This window comes from Coregonus lavaretus (assembly GCF_964263955.1).
Source record: "Coregonus lavaretus genome assembly, chromosome: 1".
NCBI lineage: Eukaryota > Metazoa > Chordata > Actinopteri > Salmoniformes > Salmonidae > Coregonus > Coregonus lavaretus.
The window spans coordinates 50,251,950-50,270,317 of NC_139988.1; the positions used below are offsets into that span (position 1 = coordinate 50,251,950).

Consider the following 18,368-nt stretch of genomic DNA (forward strand, 5'->3'; position numbering starts at 1 on the left):
CAACTGACGACCGAAGTCAGCTTGAAGGTGCCTGGCCCGCCACAAGGAGTTGCTAGAGCACGATGAGACAAGGAAATCCCTGCCAGCCAAACCCTCCCCATAACCCAGACGACGCTGGGCCAATTGTGCGCCGCCCCATGGGTCTCCCGGTCATGGCCAGCTGTGACAGAGCCTGGGATCGAACCCAGTGCCTTAAAACGCTGCGCCACTCGGGAGGCCATATCATCAATTTAAGCCTACTAGAAAGTGTGTGCCCTCAGGCCTGGAGGGAAGCAAATGTCATTCTGCTACCTAAGAATAGTAAAGCCTTTTGGAATAAATTGTGTTTGACCAGATACAATGCTATTTTACAGTAAACAAATTGAAAACACCCTTTCAGCACGCTTATAGGGAAGGACATTTAACAAGTATAGCACTTACACAAATGACTGATGATTCGCTGAGAGAAACTGATGATAGTGGTCCTCTGTAGCTCAGCTGGTAGAGCATGGCGCTTGTAACGTCAAGGTAGTGGGTTCGATCCCCGGGACCACCCATACACTAAAATGTATGCACGCATGACTGTAAGTTGCTTTGGATAAAAGCGTCTGCTAAATGGCATATTATTATTATAAAAATATTGTGGGGGCTGTTTTGTTAGACTTCAGTGTGGCTTTTGACATTATCGATCATAGTCTTCTGCTATATTGGCTTTGCACAACCCCTACTATATTGTGGATAAAGAGTTACCTGTCTAACAATACACAGAGAGTGTTCTTTAATGGAAGCCTCTCCAACATAATCCAGCTAGAATCAGGAATTCCCCAGGGCAGCTGTCTAGGCCCCTTACTTTTTTCAATCTTTACTCACAACATGCCACTGGCTTTGAGTAAAGCCAGTGTGTCTATGTATGCGGTTGACTCAACACTATACACGTTAGCTACTACAGCGACTGAGATGACTGCAACACTTAACAAAGAGCTGCAGTTAGTTTCAGAATGTGTGGCAACTAAAAGCATTGTTTTTGAGGCAAATCATTCACTAAACCCTAAACCTCAACTAAATCTTGTAATGAATACTGTGGAAATTGAGCAAGTTGAGGTGACTAAACTGCTTGGAGTAACCCTGGATTGTAAACTGTCATGGTCAAAACATATTGATACAACAGTAGCTAAGATGGGGAGAAGTCTGTCCATAATAAAGCGCTGCTGTGCCTTCTTAACAGCACCATCAATGAGGCAAATCCTACAGGCCCTAGTTTTGTCGCACCTGGACTACTGTTCAGTCGTGTGGTCAGGTGCCACAAAGAGGGACTTAGGAAATTTGCAATTGGCTCAGAACAGGGCAGGACGGCTGGCCCTTGGATGTACACAGAGAGCAAACATTAATAATATGCATGTCAATCTCTCCTGGCTCAAAGTGGAGGAGAGATTGACTTCATCACTACATGAATTTGTGAGAGGTATTGGCATGTTGAATGCACCGAGCTGTCTGTTTGAACTATTGGCACACAGCTTGGACACCCATGCATACCCCACAAGACATGCCACCATAGGTCTCTTCACAGTCCCCAAGTCCAGAACAGACTATGGGAGGCGCACAGTACTACATAGAGCCATGACTAAATGGAACTCTATTCCACATCAAGTAACTGATGCAAGCAGTAGAATCAGATTTTAAAAACAGATAAAAATACACCTTATGGAACTGCGGGGACTGTGAAGAGACACAAACGCATGCACAGACACATGCATACACACACAAGATAACATACGCACTATACACACACGTACACATGGATTTTGTGTTGTAGATATGTGGTAGTAAAGTAGTGGCCTGAGGGCACACACTTAATGTGTTGTGAAATGTGTTGTGAATGTATTGTATTGTTTTTAAAATTGTATAAACTGCCTTAATTTTGTTGGACCCCAGGAAAAGAATGTGGAACAATGGTCTTATTATCTTCAAAATGGTCTTAAATGTGACGTTTTGGTGCCTCTAGGGCAATTCAGAAAGCTGGTTGAGGACCTTATTACTGATGAATGCGTTTGTTTTTTATGACCGTGTTTTTCTTTCTTCTTGCATTTTGTATTTATATTGATGTGTGTATTTTCTGTAATTTCTGTAATTCAGGGCTTATCTGTAAAATAGGCCTCCGTATGACTCCTGATAAAATACAGTTAAAATAAAAAATAAACAAGATGTGTGTGGGAGATTGGAGAATCTGAGTGTGCATTGTGCAATCTGTAATATAATGCATTGTACTGTTAACATGTGGTTTGAGTTGACATTTGAATGCACAGTGGGTTGAACTCACATGACAAGCTGGCATTCAGGTGTGCCGTTGGGACAGGGGCTCTGGGACCTGATGGTGTATTTCTCTGTGCCACAGGAGACAGCCATGGTGACAATGCGGCGGTGCACGAATGCACACCAGTTCCTGGAAGAGAGAGACACACACACAGCGTCATTCCTTTCATACTGTGCAATCTCTGTGTGTAATGACACCGGAAGCTGGGAGACAGCTGAGATAATCTATGGAGAGATATTACATCCTCTAGGAGCACGGCGCTGGTGCCAAACCCTGTTTGTTTATTTATAGTTATATCGCTCAATTTTGTTTTGTTTAGTCTAAGTCCAAGTGCGTCGCAAGTTTGAAAGTGGATTGTACATGGCATGTGTGACCCTGTTCATCCTGATCGCTGTAATATGCGAAAAACTTTACAATCACTATGGAGTCAGTGAGTAAAACAACCACCATCACCTACACAGATTCTGCTCTCTTACCAAGATAAAGCTCACACTCTCGAAAACAGCATTGCCTTACCTGATTGTTGTTCTACAAATTCAAAAAGGGAAACTAAGAAGAAGCGAGGCTCAAGCGGTGGTGTCAGGAACAGACTACGGAGGCGGGGAAGCCGTCACCCACTCCCGGTGATCACCCTGTCAAATGTGCGGTCACTAAATAATAAACTGGATGAGTTAGCGGCCGAGGCTAAATTCGAAGACGACTTTAGGAGAAGCAAGCTAATCTGCTTTACAGAAACGTGGCTCAAGGAGGACAATATTGATGTGAACATTGATGGATACACTGTAATTAGAGCAGATCGAGACAAAACAACATCACATAAATCAATAGCTGGGGCTATGTATCTTTGTAGTTAATACTTGGGCCACACAGTGTAATGTGATTGAACAAGTGTGCACCAGAGACTATGAGATGCTCAGTATATCATTCAGGCCATTCTATCTACCACGTGAGTTTGGACAGATAACCATTATTCTGGTATATGTGCCTGGACCTAACAATAAGGGAGTTTCAAAGTTGTGCTTTCAAGATCAGCTGACCAGCCAGTATTTGTGCTTGGGGATTTTAATATGTTCTCCCTCTCCGCGCACCTCCCCACTCTGCAACAGTTTGTCACCTATCCGACTCACTCAACTCGCATCCTGGACCAGTGTTATGGCAACGTAAATGACGCATACAAGGCAGTGTGCAGAGCACCCATCGGGAAATCAGACCATAACGTTATCCATCGCCTATCGACATACAGGCAGCAGGTGAAACGCGAAAAAACTTTAGAGAAATCCATTCAGGTATGGACAGAGGAGAGCAGGGAAGATCTCAAGGACTGCATTGACTTCACAGACTGGGAGGTGTTCTTTGACTCGCGTGGGGATCCCCATGATTTGACAGACAGCATCACATCATACATCCAGTTCTGTGAGTATACTGTCATTAACAAAAACTGTCTGAGTATTTCCCAACAACAAGCCCTGGGTGTCTAAATGTGACTAAATTAAAGGAACTTACTGATGCTTTAAAGGAGAAAGAAAAGGAATTCAGGTCAAAAATGTGGAAAGCTAAAAAGGACTTCAAGGATGAAGTGGAGCAGAGGTTCTGTCCAATCCAAGACAAGCATGTGAAGAGAGAGGAAAAGAGAGAACAGTAACATTTGAAAACAACCTTAACTGCTTTTATGGAAGATTTAATACTGTCGATTTTAAAGACGAATGTGAACAAAGATGTGACAGCATCACAAAATCCTCTCCTGTCCAGATAACAGAGAACTAAGTGGCCTCATACCTGTCACATATCAAGCCACACAAAGCACCGGCCCAGACAGACTACGGGGAAAAGTACTGAAGGTCTGCGCTGACCAGCTCAAGGGAGTCTTCACATTACTGTTTCAACTCCTGCTGAGAACCTGCACAGTGCCAAACTCCTGGAAGGTGTCGAGCATTGTACCGGTGGGTAAGAAGCCAGGGGCCAAATCACCAAAGGACTTTCAACCTGTGGCCCTCACGCCCCTTCTGGCCAAATGCATGGAAAGGGTTGTCAGTAAGCACCTTACCCTGTCCATAGCAGATCAACTTGACCCATTACAGATTGCCTATAAGGCACAGAGGGGGACTGAGGATGCTACCCTGACCTTGGTGAACATGGTGGCTAGTCACCTTCAACATGCAAAATCATATGCACACATTTTATTTATTGATTTTAGTTTAGCTTTTAATACAATGCAAATACACACACAGCTGAACCGACTACTGGACCTGAATGTCATATGAGGCTTCACAGGTTGGATCAAGGACAACCTGCCAATGTCCCAAGCACACTCTCTGAACGACCAACCAATGGAGGTGGTTGAGTGTTTCGAATACCTAGGGACACAAATTGATGACAAGCTGAGCTTTACAGAAAATGCAGACAGTATTTTATTTAAAGCAAGCCAGTGCCTGTTTTTAATCAGGACATTGAAGGGGTTTGGGGTCAGCCAGGATGTTCTGGAGAGGGTGTATAGCAGTCTGGTGGAGAGCATCCTCACATTCAATATCTGGTATGGTAATCTGAGCGTGAGGAGCAAACGCAAACTGACCAGAATAGTAAACACAACCAGCAAAGTAATTGGTCGACCACAGCACAGATGAGCAGTCTGATCCACAAGGCAACCAAAAGGAAGGCTCTGGCTGTCGTTGGCGACCCCCTTCCAACTTCTACACCCTCAGTTCGAGAGGCTTCCCTCTTGCCGGCGCTTTAGAATGCCCATGGCCAAGAAGAAGATGTTGGACTTCTAAATGCAACGTAAATTGTATTGGTATATGTACTTATCTATCTATTTTAACATTGCAGTTGGGGCAGCGGTCAGTTGTGAGTGAATGTATCAATGTCCTGTTTTTAGTGTATGCAGTATGCTGAACTGACTTCCATCCTGGATGGACAATAACGTTTTAGTCTATTCTATTCTATTCTAGGTTGCTGGGGTGAAGGTCTGTCTTCCTCCTGTGCTTACAGCGCTCTCTCCCTTAATGACTGCTACTGCTGTTGTCTCACAGTTTGCTTGTTTGCAATTCTGTGGTTTTCCTTCCTGCTTCTACAGGTCAGGGCTACAAACATAGCATCCGCTCCAGAAAGACATTGACCACTGGACTTCCCTTAATCTAACAGTCATAATGCATGACTTGGAGAGTGCTCATTTTCATTTATCTAGATTTATTGTTAACAGGGCCAAACAAAAATATCCATTCAGCAGCATCTGCCTTTTCATCCAACCTTATCTGGATGTTGTTGCAACCTTATTTGGGTGTTGTTGCAACCTTATTTGGGTGTTGTTGGACTCTTGAAGCACGTATTGTTTCGGTGGCCTACATTTCTTATGACATTTTTAAACCTTTTCTATTTAACAGTTGCTTTTTCTAATTTACAGTCTCCCTCCTGACCCCTATCTACCCCACATTACTACATAATGGGTATTTTACTGCCAGCTTCAGTGCCCAGATCTGGCATGGTGAGTCACCTGCCTGGTTCCTCTCGAGGGTAACGCTGAAAGAATGATCCCCTGCTTCCAACTCTGCTTTCTCAGCATGTAGCACCTACTGACTGGGCCAAGACATCATCTATGGCCTGGCTTTCTTGTCAGGATGCTGTCTGCATATATCTAATCAGGGAAATTGTATTCACTTTTATTTCCCAGCAGGTTTGATTTCAATGAATTGGCCCCCATTACCTTCATTTGCTACAGCTGCTCTCCCCTTCTGACCCTCCCTAACCAGCACAGACCTGCACTGAGCTTTGCTAACCTGCTTCAGACCCAGACTGTCCAAACAGCCCATTAGAGAAGATGAAGGATAGCCAGGGGTCATTCTACAACACTGCAGGGGTCATCTCGCCCCTTACCCAGGTGAGACAGGTGCAGAGGGGGATGAATTTCACTGCTCCTGGGTGGCCCTGTCTTGACCAGTCTGTTTGAGACAAACCCCACGCCCCCTTGTCATCAATGAGGGACAGAGTTGACTGTAAACACCAGGTGAGCAGGCAGCTTGGGGCCCCTCAAACTAACATGTGGTAGAGTGTGACATGTCAGATCTAGTGTTTGGTGTTTTTTCTGGATTATCTTGCTGAAAAACCTAATTTTTGCCAAACCACTCCCTTCCTCTGTGGTCTGTAGCATTGTATGGAGGCTGAATTTGTGGGGACACCGGTCAAGGGTTAATTAACTCTGCGTGTTTTGTGTTTGAGTACGAGTGTTTCCCGAACAGTAAAATCTCTATCTGACCTGGCTCATCCATTCAAGGTTAAGAGGAACTTGAAGACGTACAGTGGCTTGCGAAAGTATTCACCCCTCTTGGCATTTTTCCTATTTTGTTGCCTTACAACCTGGAATTAAAATGGATTTTTGGGGGGTTTGTATCATTTGATTTACACAACATGCCTACCATTTTGAAGATGCAAAATATTTTTTATTGTGAAAAAAAAAGAAAAAATGAGACAAAAAACAGAAAACTTGAGTGTGCATAACTATTCACCCCCCCCCCCCCCCCCCCCCCCCCCCCCCAAAGTCAATACTTTGTAGAGCCACCTTTTGCAGCACATCTAGCCACTGGGATTTCTGCCCATTCTTCAAGGCAAAACTACTCCAGCTCCTTCAAGTTGGATGGGTTCCGCTGGTGTACAGCAATCTTTAAGTCATACCACATATTCTCAATTGGATTGAGGTCTAGGCTTTGACGAGGCCATTCCAAGACATTTAAATGTTTCCCCTTCAACCATTTGAGTGTTGCTTTAGCAGTATGCTTAGGGTCATTGTCCTGCTGGTAGGTGAACCTCCGTCCCAGTCTCAAATCTCTGGAAGACTGAAACAGGTTTCCCTCAAGAGTTTCCCTGTATTTAGCGCCATCCATCATTCCTTCAATTCTGACCAGTTTCCCAGTCCCTGCCGATGAAAAACATCCCCACAGCATGATGCTGCCACCACCATGCTTCACTGTGGCGATGGTGTTCTCGGGGTGATGAGAGGTGTTGGGTTTGCGCCAGACATAGTGTTTTCCTTGATGGCCAAAAAAGCTAAATTTTAGTCTCATCTGACCAGAGTACCTTCTTCCATATGTTTGGGTAGTCTCCCAACGTGTTTGTTTATTTCTTTCTTTAAGCAATGGCTTTTTTCTGGCCACTCTTCCGTAAAGCCCAGCTCTGTGGAGTGTACGGCTTAAAGTGGTCCTATAGACAGATACTCCAATCTCCGCTGTGGAGCTTTGCAGCTCCTTCAGGGTTATCTTTGGTCTCTTTGTTGCCTCTCTGATTAATGCCCTCCTTGGTCCGTGAGTTTTGGTGGGCGGCCCTCTCTTGGCAGGTTTGTTGTGGTGCCATATTCTTTCCATTTTTAAAAATTGATTTAATGGTGCTCCGTGGGATGTTCAAAGTTTCAGATTTTTTTATAACCCAACCCTGATCTGTACTTCTCCACAACTTTGTCCCTGACCTGTTTGGAGAGCTCCTTGGTCTTCATGGTGCTGCTTTCTTGGTGGTGCCCCTTGCTTAGTGGTGTTGCAGACTCTGGGGCCTTTCAGAACAGGTGTATATATACTGAGATCATGTGACAGATCATGTGACACTTAGATTGCACACAGGTGGACTTTATTTAACTAATTATGTGACTTCTGAAGGTAATTGGTTGCACCAGATCTTATTTAGGGGCTTCATAGAAAAGGGGATGAATACATATGCACGCACCACTTTTCCATTATTTATTTTTGAGAATTCTTTTAAACAAGTTATTTTTTTCATTTCACTTCACCAATTTGGACTATTTTGTGTATGTCCATTACATGAAATCCAAATAAAAATCCATTTAAATTACAGGTTGCAATGCAACAAAAGGGGTCGATGAATACTTTTGCAAGGCACTGTATGTGTGCCATTCTCAGCCTAATCCCCCCCTCCCAGTTCGTCAGTCATGGGTCAAGCCGTGGGACTCACAGGACCTTGTATTGGACAATTCTCAACATGAGTGTGTCGTTGGCTCTCTAATCCACCACTTCTGTGTCCAGGCCAGACCAAACAAAGAGCTTTGACGCTCCAGGGGTGCAGCTGCAGAGGAGTGGAGAGAATTAAACCAAAATACTTCATCTGTTTCCAAGGCAACAAGCAAGTGGCCGCATCGTTGTGGCCCTGACATTTTCAAAGTCATTCATGTATTGTACAGACACATGTACCGCCGAGGTTCATTTGAGACTTACTCTACACTGCAGAGACAGAGAATGTGTAGAAAGGATACAGTTGACTTTTACAAGATGTTTCACCTTTTCTCTCACTCTGATCCAAGACTGTCTTTCTCTTGTCCCAGTAAGCTTCAACCCCCTGTAGGAGGGGAACTCCTGCTGGATAAAGAGTGGGGAGGAGGGGTGTCACAACCCAGCACTAAGCTTATATTTCATAAACTGAGAGAACAAGGTCTCCTGAACCCCCTAACAGCCTCCAGTTCTACCACAGTGTTCACCCCTACACAGACTAAACAGTTCCACAACAAACAAGCTCATCTAACAAGTTTTCGGTACATGATGATCGCCATTAGAAAGCAAATAAGAAAGAAAATACAAGGAGAGAATTTGTCCCTCCCATATAAAAACAGAGGACATTTTGAGCAACATCCTCGTTCAACAGGACTGAATGTAAACTCAGAGAGTGGAATGTCAGGTGGGTCACTGATACTTTAAGTTTGTTTTGGCCTCTAGTGTGTCAAAAACAGTGTTCTGTGCTTGACCTCGTCTTTGATATTTCACAATAGAACAATATTATTCAACTTTTACAATGTGAGAACATCGAGGTCTGCTCTTTCTGCCCTCCCAAGTTAAATGTGCACTCACTGTCTGGCAGAGAAGAAGGCGGATACTAGATTCTTACCAGCCACCAGCAGTGGCAATGTGCTTTCACATTCTAGGAATTAGGGTTCCCACAGACTGCTCGCTTGCAAAGTTGAACATTTTCATTGGAAATTCCAATTTGTCAATGTCATCTTGACCTCCAATATCTGTCCCTTCAATGCTTAACCCAGGGGTGTCAAACTCATTTTAGCTCAGGGGCCACATGGAGGAAAATCTATTCCCAAGTGGGCCGGACCGGAAAAATCATGGTATATATAACTTAAAAACAACAACTTCAGATTGTTTTCTTTGTTTTAATACGATCAACATACAACATAAAGCTGGAGCCTGAGGACAGTGTGTCCAAAATAGTACAAGCACAACATCACTATTAATCATAAAACACCTCAAGTTTATTTGAAAATTCTAAATAAAAAGAACACACAATGCCTCAGTGATTAACAGAACTGTTTCACAGATCACAGAACTATATCAGGGTGTCATTTCTCAGGCAGAAATGTAGATAAAAATAATGAAATCCTGTTCCCCAAACAAGTGCAAGAACCACAGAGTCAAGAATAGGTTAAATATACAAATAAAATAAAATCAATTAAAAACAATAGCACATCAACATAAAAACATATAAACATAAATCTGAAAGCGTTGCTCAAACTCCCGTAACAGTCCAGTTATTTTATCTTTGAACCGCTTCATGTCTGCCACATGTTGGGTCGCGCACAAATTTTTCAGACAGGGGAAGTGAGCTGCATCACCACCGGCAAGTTGCGTCTCCCACAATGACAGCTTCAACTTGAAAGAACGTATGCTGTCATAATACTGCGTGACAACTTTGTTGCGCCCTTGCAGCTGTTTGTTCAAGTTATTCAGGTGCTCTGTAACATCCACCATAAATGCAAGGTCCGGCATCCATTCTGCGGAATGAAATTCTAACACTGGTTTGCCCTTTTCTTCCATGAACTGTTCAATTTCTTCTCGTAAATCAAAGAAACGCCTCAGCACAGCACCTCGGCTTAACCATCTTACCTCAGTGTGGTATGGCAGGCCATAGATGTGGTCTTTCTCTCTGAGAAGGCTGTCAAACTGACGGTGATTCAGGCTTCTGGATCAGATGAAATTAACAGTTTGGATGACCACCTTCATGACGTTATCCATCTTTAATGACTTGCAACACAAAGCCTCCTGGTGCAAAATACAGTGAAAAGTCAAAAAATCACGTCCTCCATTTGCAGATTGAACTTTCTCTCTGAACTTTGTCACAACGCCTGCTTTTTTCCCGATCATTGAGGGCGCACCATCTGTAGCCAGGCTGACAGCGCGGGACCAGTCCACTCCGACCCTGTCCAGCGCGCCGACGAGTGCGGTAAAAATATCAGCTGCTGTCGTTGTATCTGTCATCGGCACCAACTCCACGAACTCCTCGGTGACGGTCAATGTGTCATCAACTCCGCGGATGAAAAAATGGCCAGTTGTGCAACATCTGTAATGTCCGTGCTTTCATCAATTGCAACCGAAAACGCAATAAATGACTTTACTTTTTGCTTCAACTGGCTGTCCAAATCCACTGAAAGATCGGAAATCCTGTCTGCAACTGTGTTTCTTGTCAGGCTGATATTTGCAAAAGCCTGCCGCTTTTCAGGGCACACAATCTCCGCTGCCTTCATCATGCATGTTTTTACAAATTCACCCTCACTAAATGGTTTTGAAGCCACTGCGATTTCATTAGCAATGAGGTAGCTAGCTTTCACTGCAGCGTCACTGATGTCTCGGCTGTGAGTAAACACAGACTGCTGTTTCTTCAGACCCACCAACAGTTCATTCACCTTCTCTCATCTCCGCTGTCCTTGAAAGTTGTCATATTTGTCGGCATGAAGACTCACATAGTGGCGACGAAGGTTATATTCTTTCAGCACTGCAACATGCTCTGAACACACCAAACATACAGCTTTCCCATTCAATTCCGTGATTAAATAGGATGACCATTTTTCTTGGAACACTCTGCACTCTGCGTCCACTTTTCTCTTTTTTGACAGAGACATATTGGGGCAATGAGGGTGCCAAAGCACATAATGTTAAAAGTAGAAGCCGTAATAAATATCGCAGGCAAAACAAAGTAGCTCATTGGCTGCACGTGCTTGACCTACTTGCTCTGCCCCGGTATAAACAGTTTGCTTGCTTAACACAATTGCTATTGCGCCATCCAGTGGACGCAAGTTGAACAGCAGTTTATTTTATTGAAAAATTGCAGCGCATTTTTATACTTAAAAAAAAAATCTGGCCCGTTTGCGGGCCTGATCCGGCCCGTGGGCCGTACGTTTGACACCCCTGGCTTAACCCCACCACTGTGCTACTAGCTTGGCAGGTCTGAGTCAGAGCTGCCCGGTGTCACTTACTCCTGGTCTGCTGTGAAATCATGAAGGGCCATCTCTGGGAGAGCACAATAGCTGTGGTCGTACCTCCTGTAGGCCTACAGCTCCCAGTCCATCACCCCCCTCTGGCTCCGACCAGGAAGGAAGCATCTGATGCTCTCACGCAGCGCTAACCTACTCCATCCTGGAACACTCCACCACACAGCATACCCACATATATACACACACACACACACAACCACACACTGGAGAGGATGTGAGAGTCACTTTCCACTGCAAATCCATTGGGCAAACCTTCACACAGCTCTGTCATACAGCTTTGGTGGTGAGTTGCTCTATCATGGTGATATGATACTAAGACTGTGTTCACACAGCGACACTGCCCTCTCCCACAGTCTAATCATAGAGGTCAGGGTAGTTGATTAGGCCTCTGGGTGGGAGGAGCCGAGGTTGCCAAAAAGGGTTAACTAAGTTGTTCAAGGTTGAAGAGTCATGTCATATAACTAAATCATAGACGTTTTATAGTACCAACAACACCAGACCAGGTACTCCTTTCGCAAGATAAATGAAGAACTAATATTAACAGAAGAGCTACATTGTTGTTTTGGTTGGGTTTCAAAGCCCAGACTCTTTGCTTGTTTCTTATACAGTACAGCTGGCCTGGATTACACTGCCTCCTTTATGCTGGTGGCCATTATTATATATATATATTTTTTTGCTTTCAAGAAAAGCCACATTGTGTCGGAGAGTGTTTAAATTCTGCAGAGGACCCTGACTGCTGCAGATGATGTTGATTCAGAAACTAAAAGAGAAAATAACCAGATGAGTATGGGGGTCCTGTTAGCCATTGAGTCGACATGGACTCTGGAACCCGACTGTACACAAAAGGCCTTTGTGCCAATGCCAGTGGCAGAGCGGCGAGGCCAAGCACACTGGGAATCAAAGCTGATTCCCTTAGGCCATGTTTTATGACAGTGAGTCAGAGAGTGAGTGAGATGTGAGAGCATAGCAGCAACAAGCAGAATTGGCTTTTCCACACATCCATTCCAGACACACAGCCATTCTGGCTGCATTGGTGATGGGTCAGGAATTACCTTTTTTCCGAGCGGTCCGGGAGGGGCCACTGAGGGATGGGAAGGGAGCGGATGGGACTGAGTTCCGCTCTGGAAGCTGGAGCTGGTAGATGTAATCAGTACAGTAATCAGTACAGCCTCAGAGCCCCTTGATGGACCCCAGCAGGAGGGCCAGGCTTTAGACTTGGATTGTACTTTCATGTCTTGATTTCATTATTTTAGCTTTTATTACTATTATGTTGATTTTAATGAGAGTGCTTAATGAAAGACATTTGTGAAAATATAATTGTCGTTAAAGGACTGTTAATTATGTCTATGGAGCGTTGCCGTTAGCGATGATGTTACAGATGTAACATCCATCCCACACTAGAAGGATCTGTGTTGCATTTAAATATTTGAGCAGAATGAATGAAAACAGCTTAAGCAGTAAACTACCCCTCCCTCATACTTCCTGTTTTCATGGGTTCTCGTAATGAGTTGTTTAGCCTGTTGTCTGGGCCTGCTCCACTTTGCTTCTGCATAGTTCTGTTCTGTTTGCTAGCTAGATTGTAGTAGTCCACACAGGTCTTCAGTTCACTCCCTCTCTGTCTGTGGCCTTTCAGAGCTCCCCATGCGTACCAAAGACCCAAAGCCTCACGTCAGCCGTGAACCATCCATCCCAACGCCTCTCGTATATCCACATTCCTCTCCCACCACCTGGGTTCTAACACACGCATTTGGGGGCCCAGCAGCGTGTAGAATGAAACAGCCTCAGACTCAGCAGTGACGTGCTGAGTGTGTGTGTGTGTATGTGAAGCACACACACACACACACATCACCTAGACCCTGAGCACTCACTCAGGCAGTATACTCACCAAAACAACAGGAGCTTTTACACCCTGGGGATGAAAACATGCCAAAAGATTTAGAAGAGGAATAAGATACATTTCGGCCTTACAGCCTTCAGCATTGGTCATCCTTCAGCATTGGTCATCCATCCACATATTCAGTCTGTTCGTCTATTAATACATCTTTGTTGGACTGCACGGTAGCGACAGTTTCCTTTTTCCTTTGCGCAGTCAGTGCTCTTCATACGTCAGAAGTATTCAGTCACTGACTAATTTACATTTCTAGATTTTGTTTTATTATTGTTAACAACCAATGTGTTTCCCCTTTACAGACGTCAAGGCCGAAGCACATTGATAATTTATTTTTACAATGAAGAGGAAGGACTGTATGAATACCTCTAACACCAGTCTAGCCATGAACCTTGGTTGAATTGAGAGGTTGCAAAAGACAGCGTACTTTTTCTATTACAGAGTAAGCATTATTCACACATGTACCTCTCTTCACAGGGTGAACCTCTCAGTGACCCCCCAGCCTCCTCCAGCACAAGAGGTTCCAATCAAACCTGGCCATCAGAGATATCACAGGCTACTCGCTCGCCGGCCGAAACCTGAACTCTGTTACAGTAATGATGGTGACACATAAGAAAAAGAAGGTCCTCTTTGAACGATGTCGTTAATTAAATGTTTAAGTGGCTGTTCATAAAGAGGACTAATCGCTGGCTGTTTGGGCTAGCTCCTCAGGGAGCACATTATCGGGGGATCAGGCTAGCTGCGGTGCAATTTAGTATGTATCTGGGTTAGAATAATGACATGTCCAGTAACCCAGCTCTGGAGCAAAGATCAGGCTCTGCTAGCAGCTTGGGCTCTGAGCACAAACTGCAGAACACATATGGCTCTCTTATGGCTTTCTCTGCAATTAAGATGAATTACTATTGATTAGGCTCAGGTAAGGAAAACCATGTGCCTACATTTGACACTTTGGGGAGGTCGGAAACCACGGCAGTGAAACCCCAGCAGTTTGTGTACAGACTCATTCTGCTGGGGAGGGCACATGTAAATGTTTGCTAAAATCCCTTTGTTTAGTTCACCCCATCAGCTCAAGCTTCATGCTGATTGCAGAGGAAGATTGCAAAGATACCAAATGTCTCCACATAGTGGAGGTCAGAAAGAGTTGAATGTGGTGAGAGGGAAAAAGCCTGCAGGAAGAGACACCCAGTTGCAGAGATGAGACAAGATCGAAATTGGGGATAAATAAATAAATTAAAAGTCATATTTCTGGGGCACTGCATATATATGTGAGCTGCTCCACGTTCTTAACCTGGGTGTTAGCCATAGCCGTGGGAAGATGTTTGGGGGTGCTGGGACTTTTTTTGTTGTTGCCTACTTTTGTGAAGAAGAACATACATTTTCTAATTCCGATTTTTCGGGGGGTGCTGCAGCACCCTCAGCACCCCTGCTTCCCACGGCTATGGTGGTAGCTGTTATTACACACATGCTGGTAGACCAAACATTTAATGTTCTGTTTGATGTGCATGCTGTGAAAGTGCATGTGTGTGTTTGTCGATCCACAGGTAGTTGTTCCTGTGTTTTCCTTCTCCTATAAATACATGTCTGCACAGGCTGTCTGTCAGCTGAGAGGTGGCTAGCTACTGTGAATAAACACTTACCCGGTGCGGGCTGGGTAGCTCCCTCCCTCTCCTGGTGGGAGTGCAGTCTCCTCGGGCAGCAGACCCATGGGGTGTTGTCCAGGACCCACCTGATGGGGTTGACCATGTGGCCCATGATCCAGGGGTTGGTGGGCAGATCCAGGCACGTCAGGTCTATGGTCATGGGATCCAGTCCTGAGGTGGGGAATGTCAATCCCCCCAGGTTCAGGGTGGACTCCCACCCCCATCCCCTGGGTATCCAAGCCTTCTTTCTCCAGAGGCAGGCCTGGGTCATCTTCCTCCACCTCTGGATCTCTGGCCCTGACCTCACAATGAGCTGTCACCAGCAGCCCCAGCACCAGCAGCATCAGTTCCCCCACAGTTGTCATGTCTGCTTCCCTGCCTGGTCCTGATCTATCCACGCTAGCTAGCTGACAAAGTATCTAAGACCTCTCTGGGACTGCTATTTGTTTTTAAAGAGTTGCGTTTTGGAAATACCCCGCCCCCATCTTCAAAAGTCCCCCTCCTCCTCCCCAGGCTAGGAGTCCCCTCCCACTGTTCCCCTCACTCACATACACATACACATACACTCACACCCCAGCTCCCCAACTCCTGACGTTTTCAAAGCCCTCCAACAATCCTCGGAAATGAGCCTCCCACCCACCCCCACCTATCCTCCAACCAGTTCCCAATGGAAAGGTTGCTGGCCCTGGAACAATGAGCCTGTGGCTGTGCCTCTCTCCCTCCCTCAGGCCCGTTAGGATCCCCCCCCTACCCAACACCACCACCATCACCACACACGCACGCGCATACACACACACACTCCAGCCGGGCCGGTGAGGAAGCAGCCCATTTCTCTTGGCAGGTTACTGGAATTCTTATGTTCTTATCATCTTGCCTCTGTCTCGCTTCCTCCGACTGGCAGAGTGCAGGAAAGGGACGTTAGGGGAGAGAGAGAGCGAGGGATTGGATGTGTTTTAAAGGAGTGTAAAGGGGTGTTGACCAGAGGATATATGGAATCAGTCAAATGTATCTGCATGGGAGAGACTTCAGACTTTTCCCTCTAGTTATCTTTGTCTCTATGCATCAGAATCACACACAGACCCCCACACTGACCCATATGAATAATCTGTTTTTAAATAAATTGTGGGGAGATTAATGATGTTATGACTAGGGTCAATAAATTCCCTGGTTGGAGGATTCCAGATTTCTTGCTAATTCCCTCCTGATTCCGGGAATCCTCCAACTGGGATTTTGTTAAAACCAGAGAATTTATTGAGAGTTCCTGGAATTTTGGAACCCTAGTTATGACGAGACATTGTTGTTTAGCTTACGGATGAGTTAGTGTTTGAGTTGAATCTGTCTTGTTCTTCCATTTATCATACATCTGCTGCCACGGCGACAGATGTTCCGATAGTTGAGTGGTAGTGAAAGTCACGTAACTCCCATGTTAAGTATCAAGTACAGTGAAATGCCTTTCTTACAAGCTCTAAACCCAACAATGTAGTAATCAATAACAATGTAATACTAAAAATAACATATGGTAGAACAAAAACACACGAGAAATAAAAATAAGATATAAGATGAACACAAGAAAGTAAGGAAGCATACTATCTACAGGGTCAGTCAGTTCCAGTACCATATTTACAATGTGCAGGGATACTGGAGTGATAGAAGTATATATGTATAGGTAAGGTGACTAGGCATCAGGATATATGATAAAAAGAGTAGCAGCAGCGTATATGATGATTGTGTGTGTGTGTGTGTGTGTGTGTGTGTGTGTGTGTCTGTGTGTGTAGAGTCAGTATAAATGTATGTGCATATTATGCGTGTGTGAGCAAATTATGAAGTGAGTGTTTGTGTGTCAGTGTGCGTTAGTGTGCAGGGCCCTGTGAGTGTGCATAGAGACAGTGCAAACAAAAACAAAAACAGAAAAAATACTATGCCATTTTGTTAGCTATATAGCTGTCTTATGGCTTGGGGATACAAGCTGTTCACTGTTGTGGCATCAGCAAACTGGTGTTGGATTCATGCATGGCCATGCAGTCAAGGGTGAACAGCGAGTACAGGAGGGGACTTGTGTGTGACTGTCAGCGACAGTGTTAGTGTCCCACTAACTTTAAGAGTTGACGTTGTCCTGCTGCTGTGGGTATCTTTCCCAGTGTTTGGGACAGACTTATTCACTATAGTATGATTTACGGTGCTCCTTAAGGTGCTTAACATGGATAGCCATATAACTCTTTAGTAGCAGCAGGACCTGGGGCACCTGAAATTCCTCCCTTATGTATGAGGAGAGACAGACCTCGGAAGCCCATTAAAATAGACAGACTACTATGATCATAAACAGTACAGTGTAGCACAGTACAGTAAGATGCTTTAACACTGTAAGCTACAGTGGGGAAAAAAAGTATTTAGTCAGCCACCAATTGTGCAAGTTCTCCCACTTAAAAAGATGAGAGAGGCCTGTAATTTTCATCATAGGTACACGTCAACTATGACAGACAAAATGAGGGAAAAAAATCCAGAAAATTACATTGTAGGATTTGTAATGAATTTATTTGCAAATTATGGTGGAAAATAAGTATTTGGTCAATAACAAAAGTTTCTCAATACTTTGTTATATACCCTTTGTTGGCAATGACACAGGTCAAACGTTTTCTGTAAGTCTTCACAAGGTTTTCACACACTGTTGCTGGTATTTTGGCCCATTCCTCCATGCAGATCTCCTCTAGAGCAGTGATGTTTTGGGGCTGTCACTGGGCAACACAGACTTTCAACTCCCTCCAAAGATTTTCTATGGGGTTGAGATCTGGAGACTGGCTAGGCCACTCCAGGACCTTGAAATGCTTCTTACGAAGCCACTCCTCCGTTGCCCGGGCGGTGTGTTTGGGATCATTGTCATGCTGAAAGACCCAGCCACGTTTCATCTTCAATGCCCTTGCTGATGGAAGGAGGTTTTCACTCAAAATCTCACGATACATGGCCCCATTCATTCTTTCCTTTACACGGATCAGTCGTCCTGGTCCCTTTGCAGAAAAACAGCCCCAAAGCATGATGTTTCCACCCCCATGCTTCACAGTAGGTATGGTGTTCTTTGGATGCAACTCAGCATTCTTTGTCCTCCAAACACGACGAGTTGAGTTTTTACCAAAAAGTTATATTTTGGTTTCATCTGACCATATGACATTCTCCCAATCCTCTTCTGGATCATCCAAATGCACTCTAGCAAACTTCAGATGGGCCTGGACATGTACTGGCTTAAGCAGGGGGACACGTCTGGCACTGCAGGATTTGAGTCCCTGGCGGCGTAGTGGT

General features: G+C 44.7%; 1 protein-coding gene across 1 annotated transcript in view; it reads right to left on the minus strand.

Moving 5' to 3' along the window:
- Positions 1-15,466, minus strand: part of LOC311130331 (multimerin-2-like) — a 59,481-nt gene extending 44,015 nt beyond the window's left edge. Inside the window, exons 1-2 of the mRNA XM_084163060.1 lie at positions 15,075-15,466; positions 2,297-2,419 (exon numbers count right to left, since the gene is read on the minus strand). Coding sequence (XP_084019186.1) covers positions 2,297-2,419; positions 15,075-15,442 — 491 coding nt within the window. The 5' untranslated portion in view covers positions 15,443-15,466. The remainder of the gene's footprint in view (positions 1-2,296; positions 2,420-15,074) is intronic.
- Positions 15,467-18,368: the final 2,902 nt, after the last annotated feature.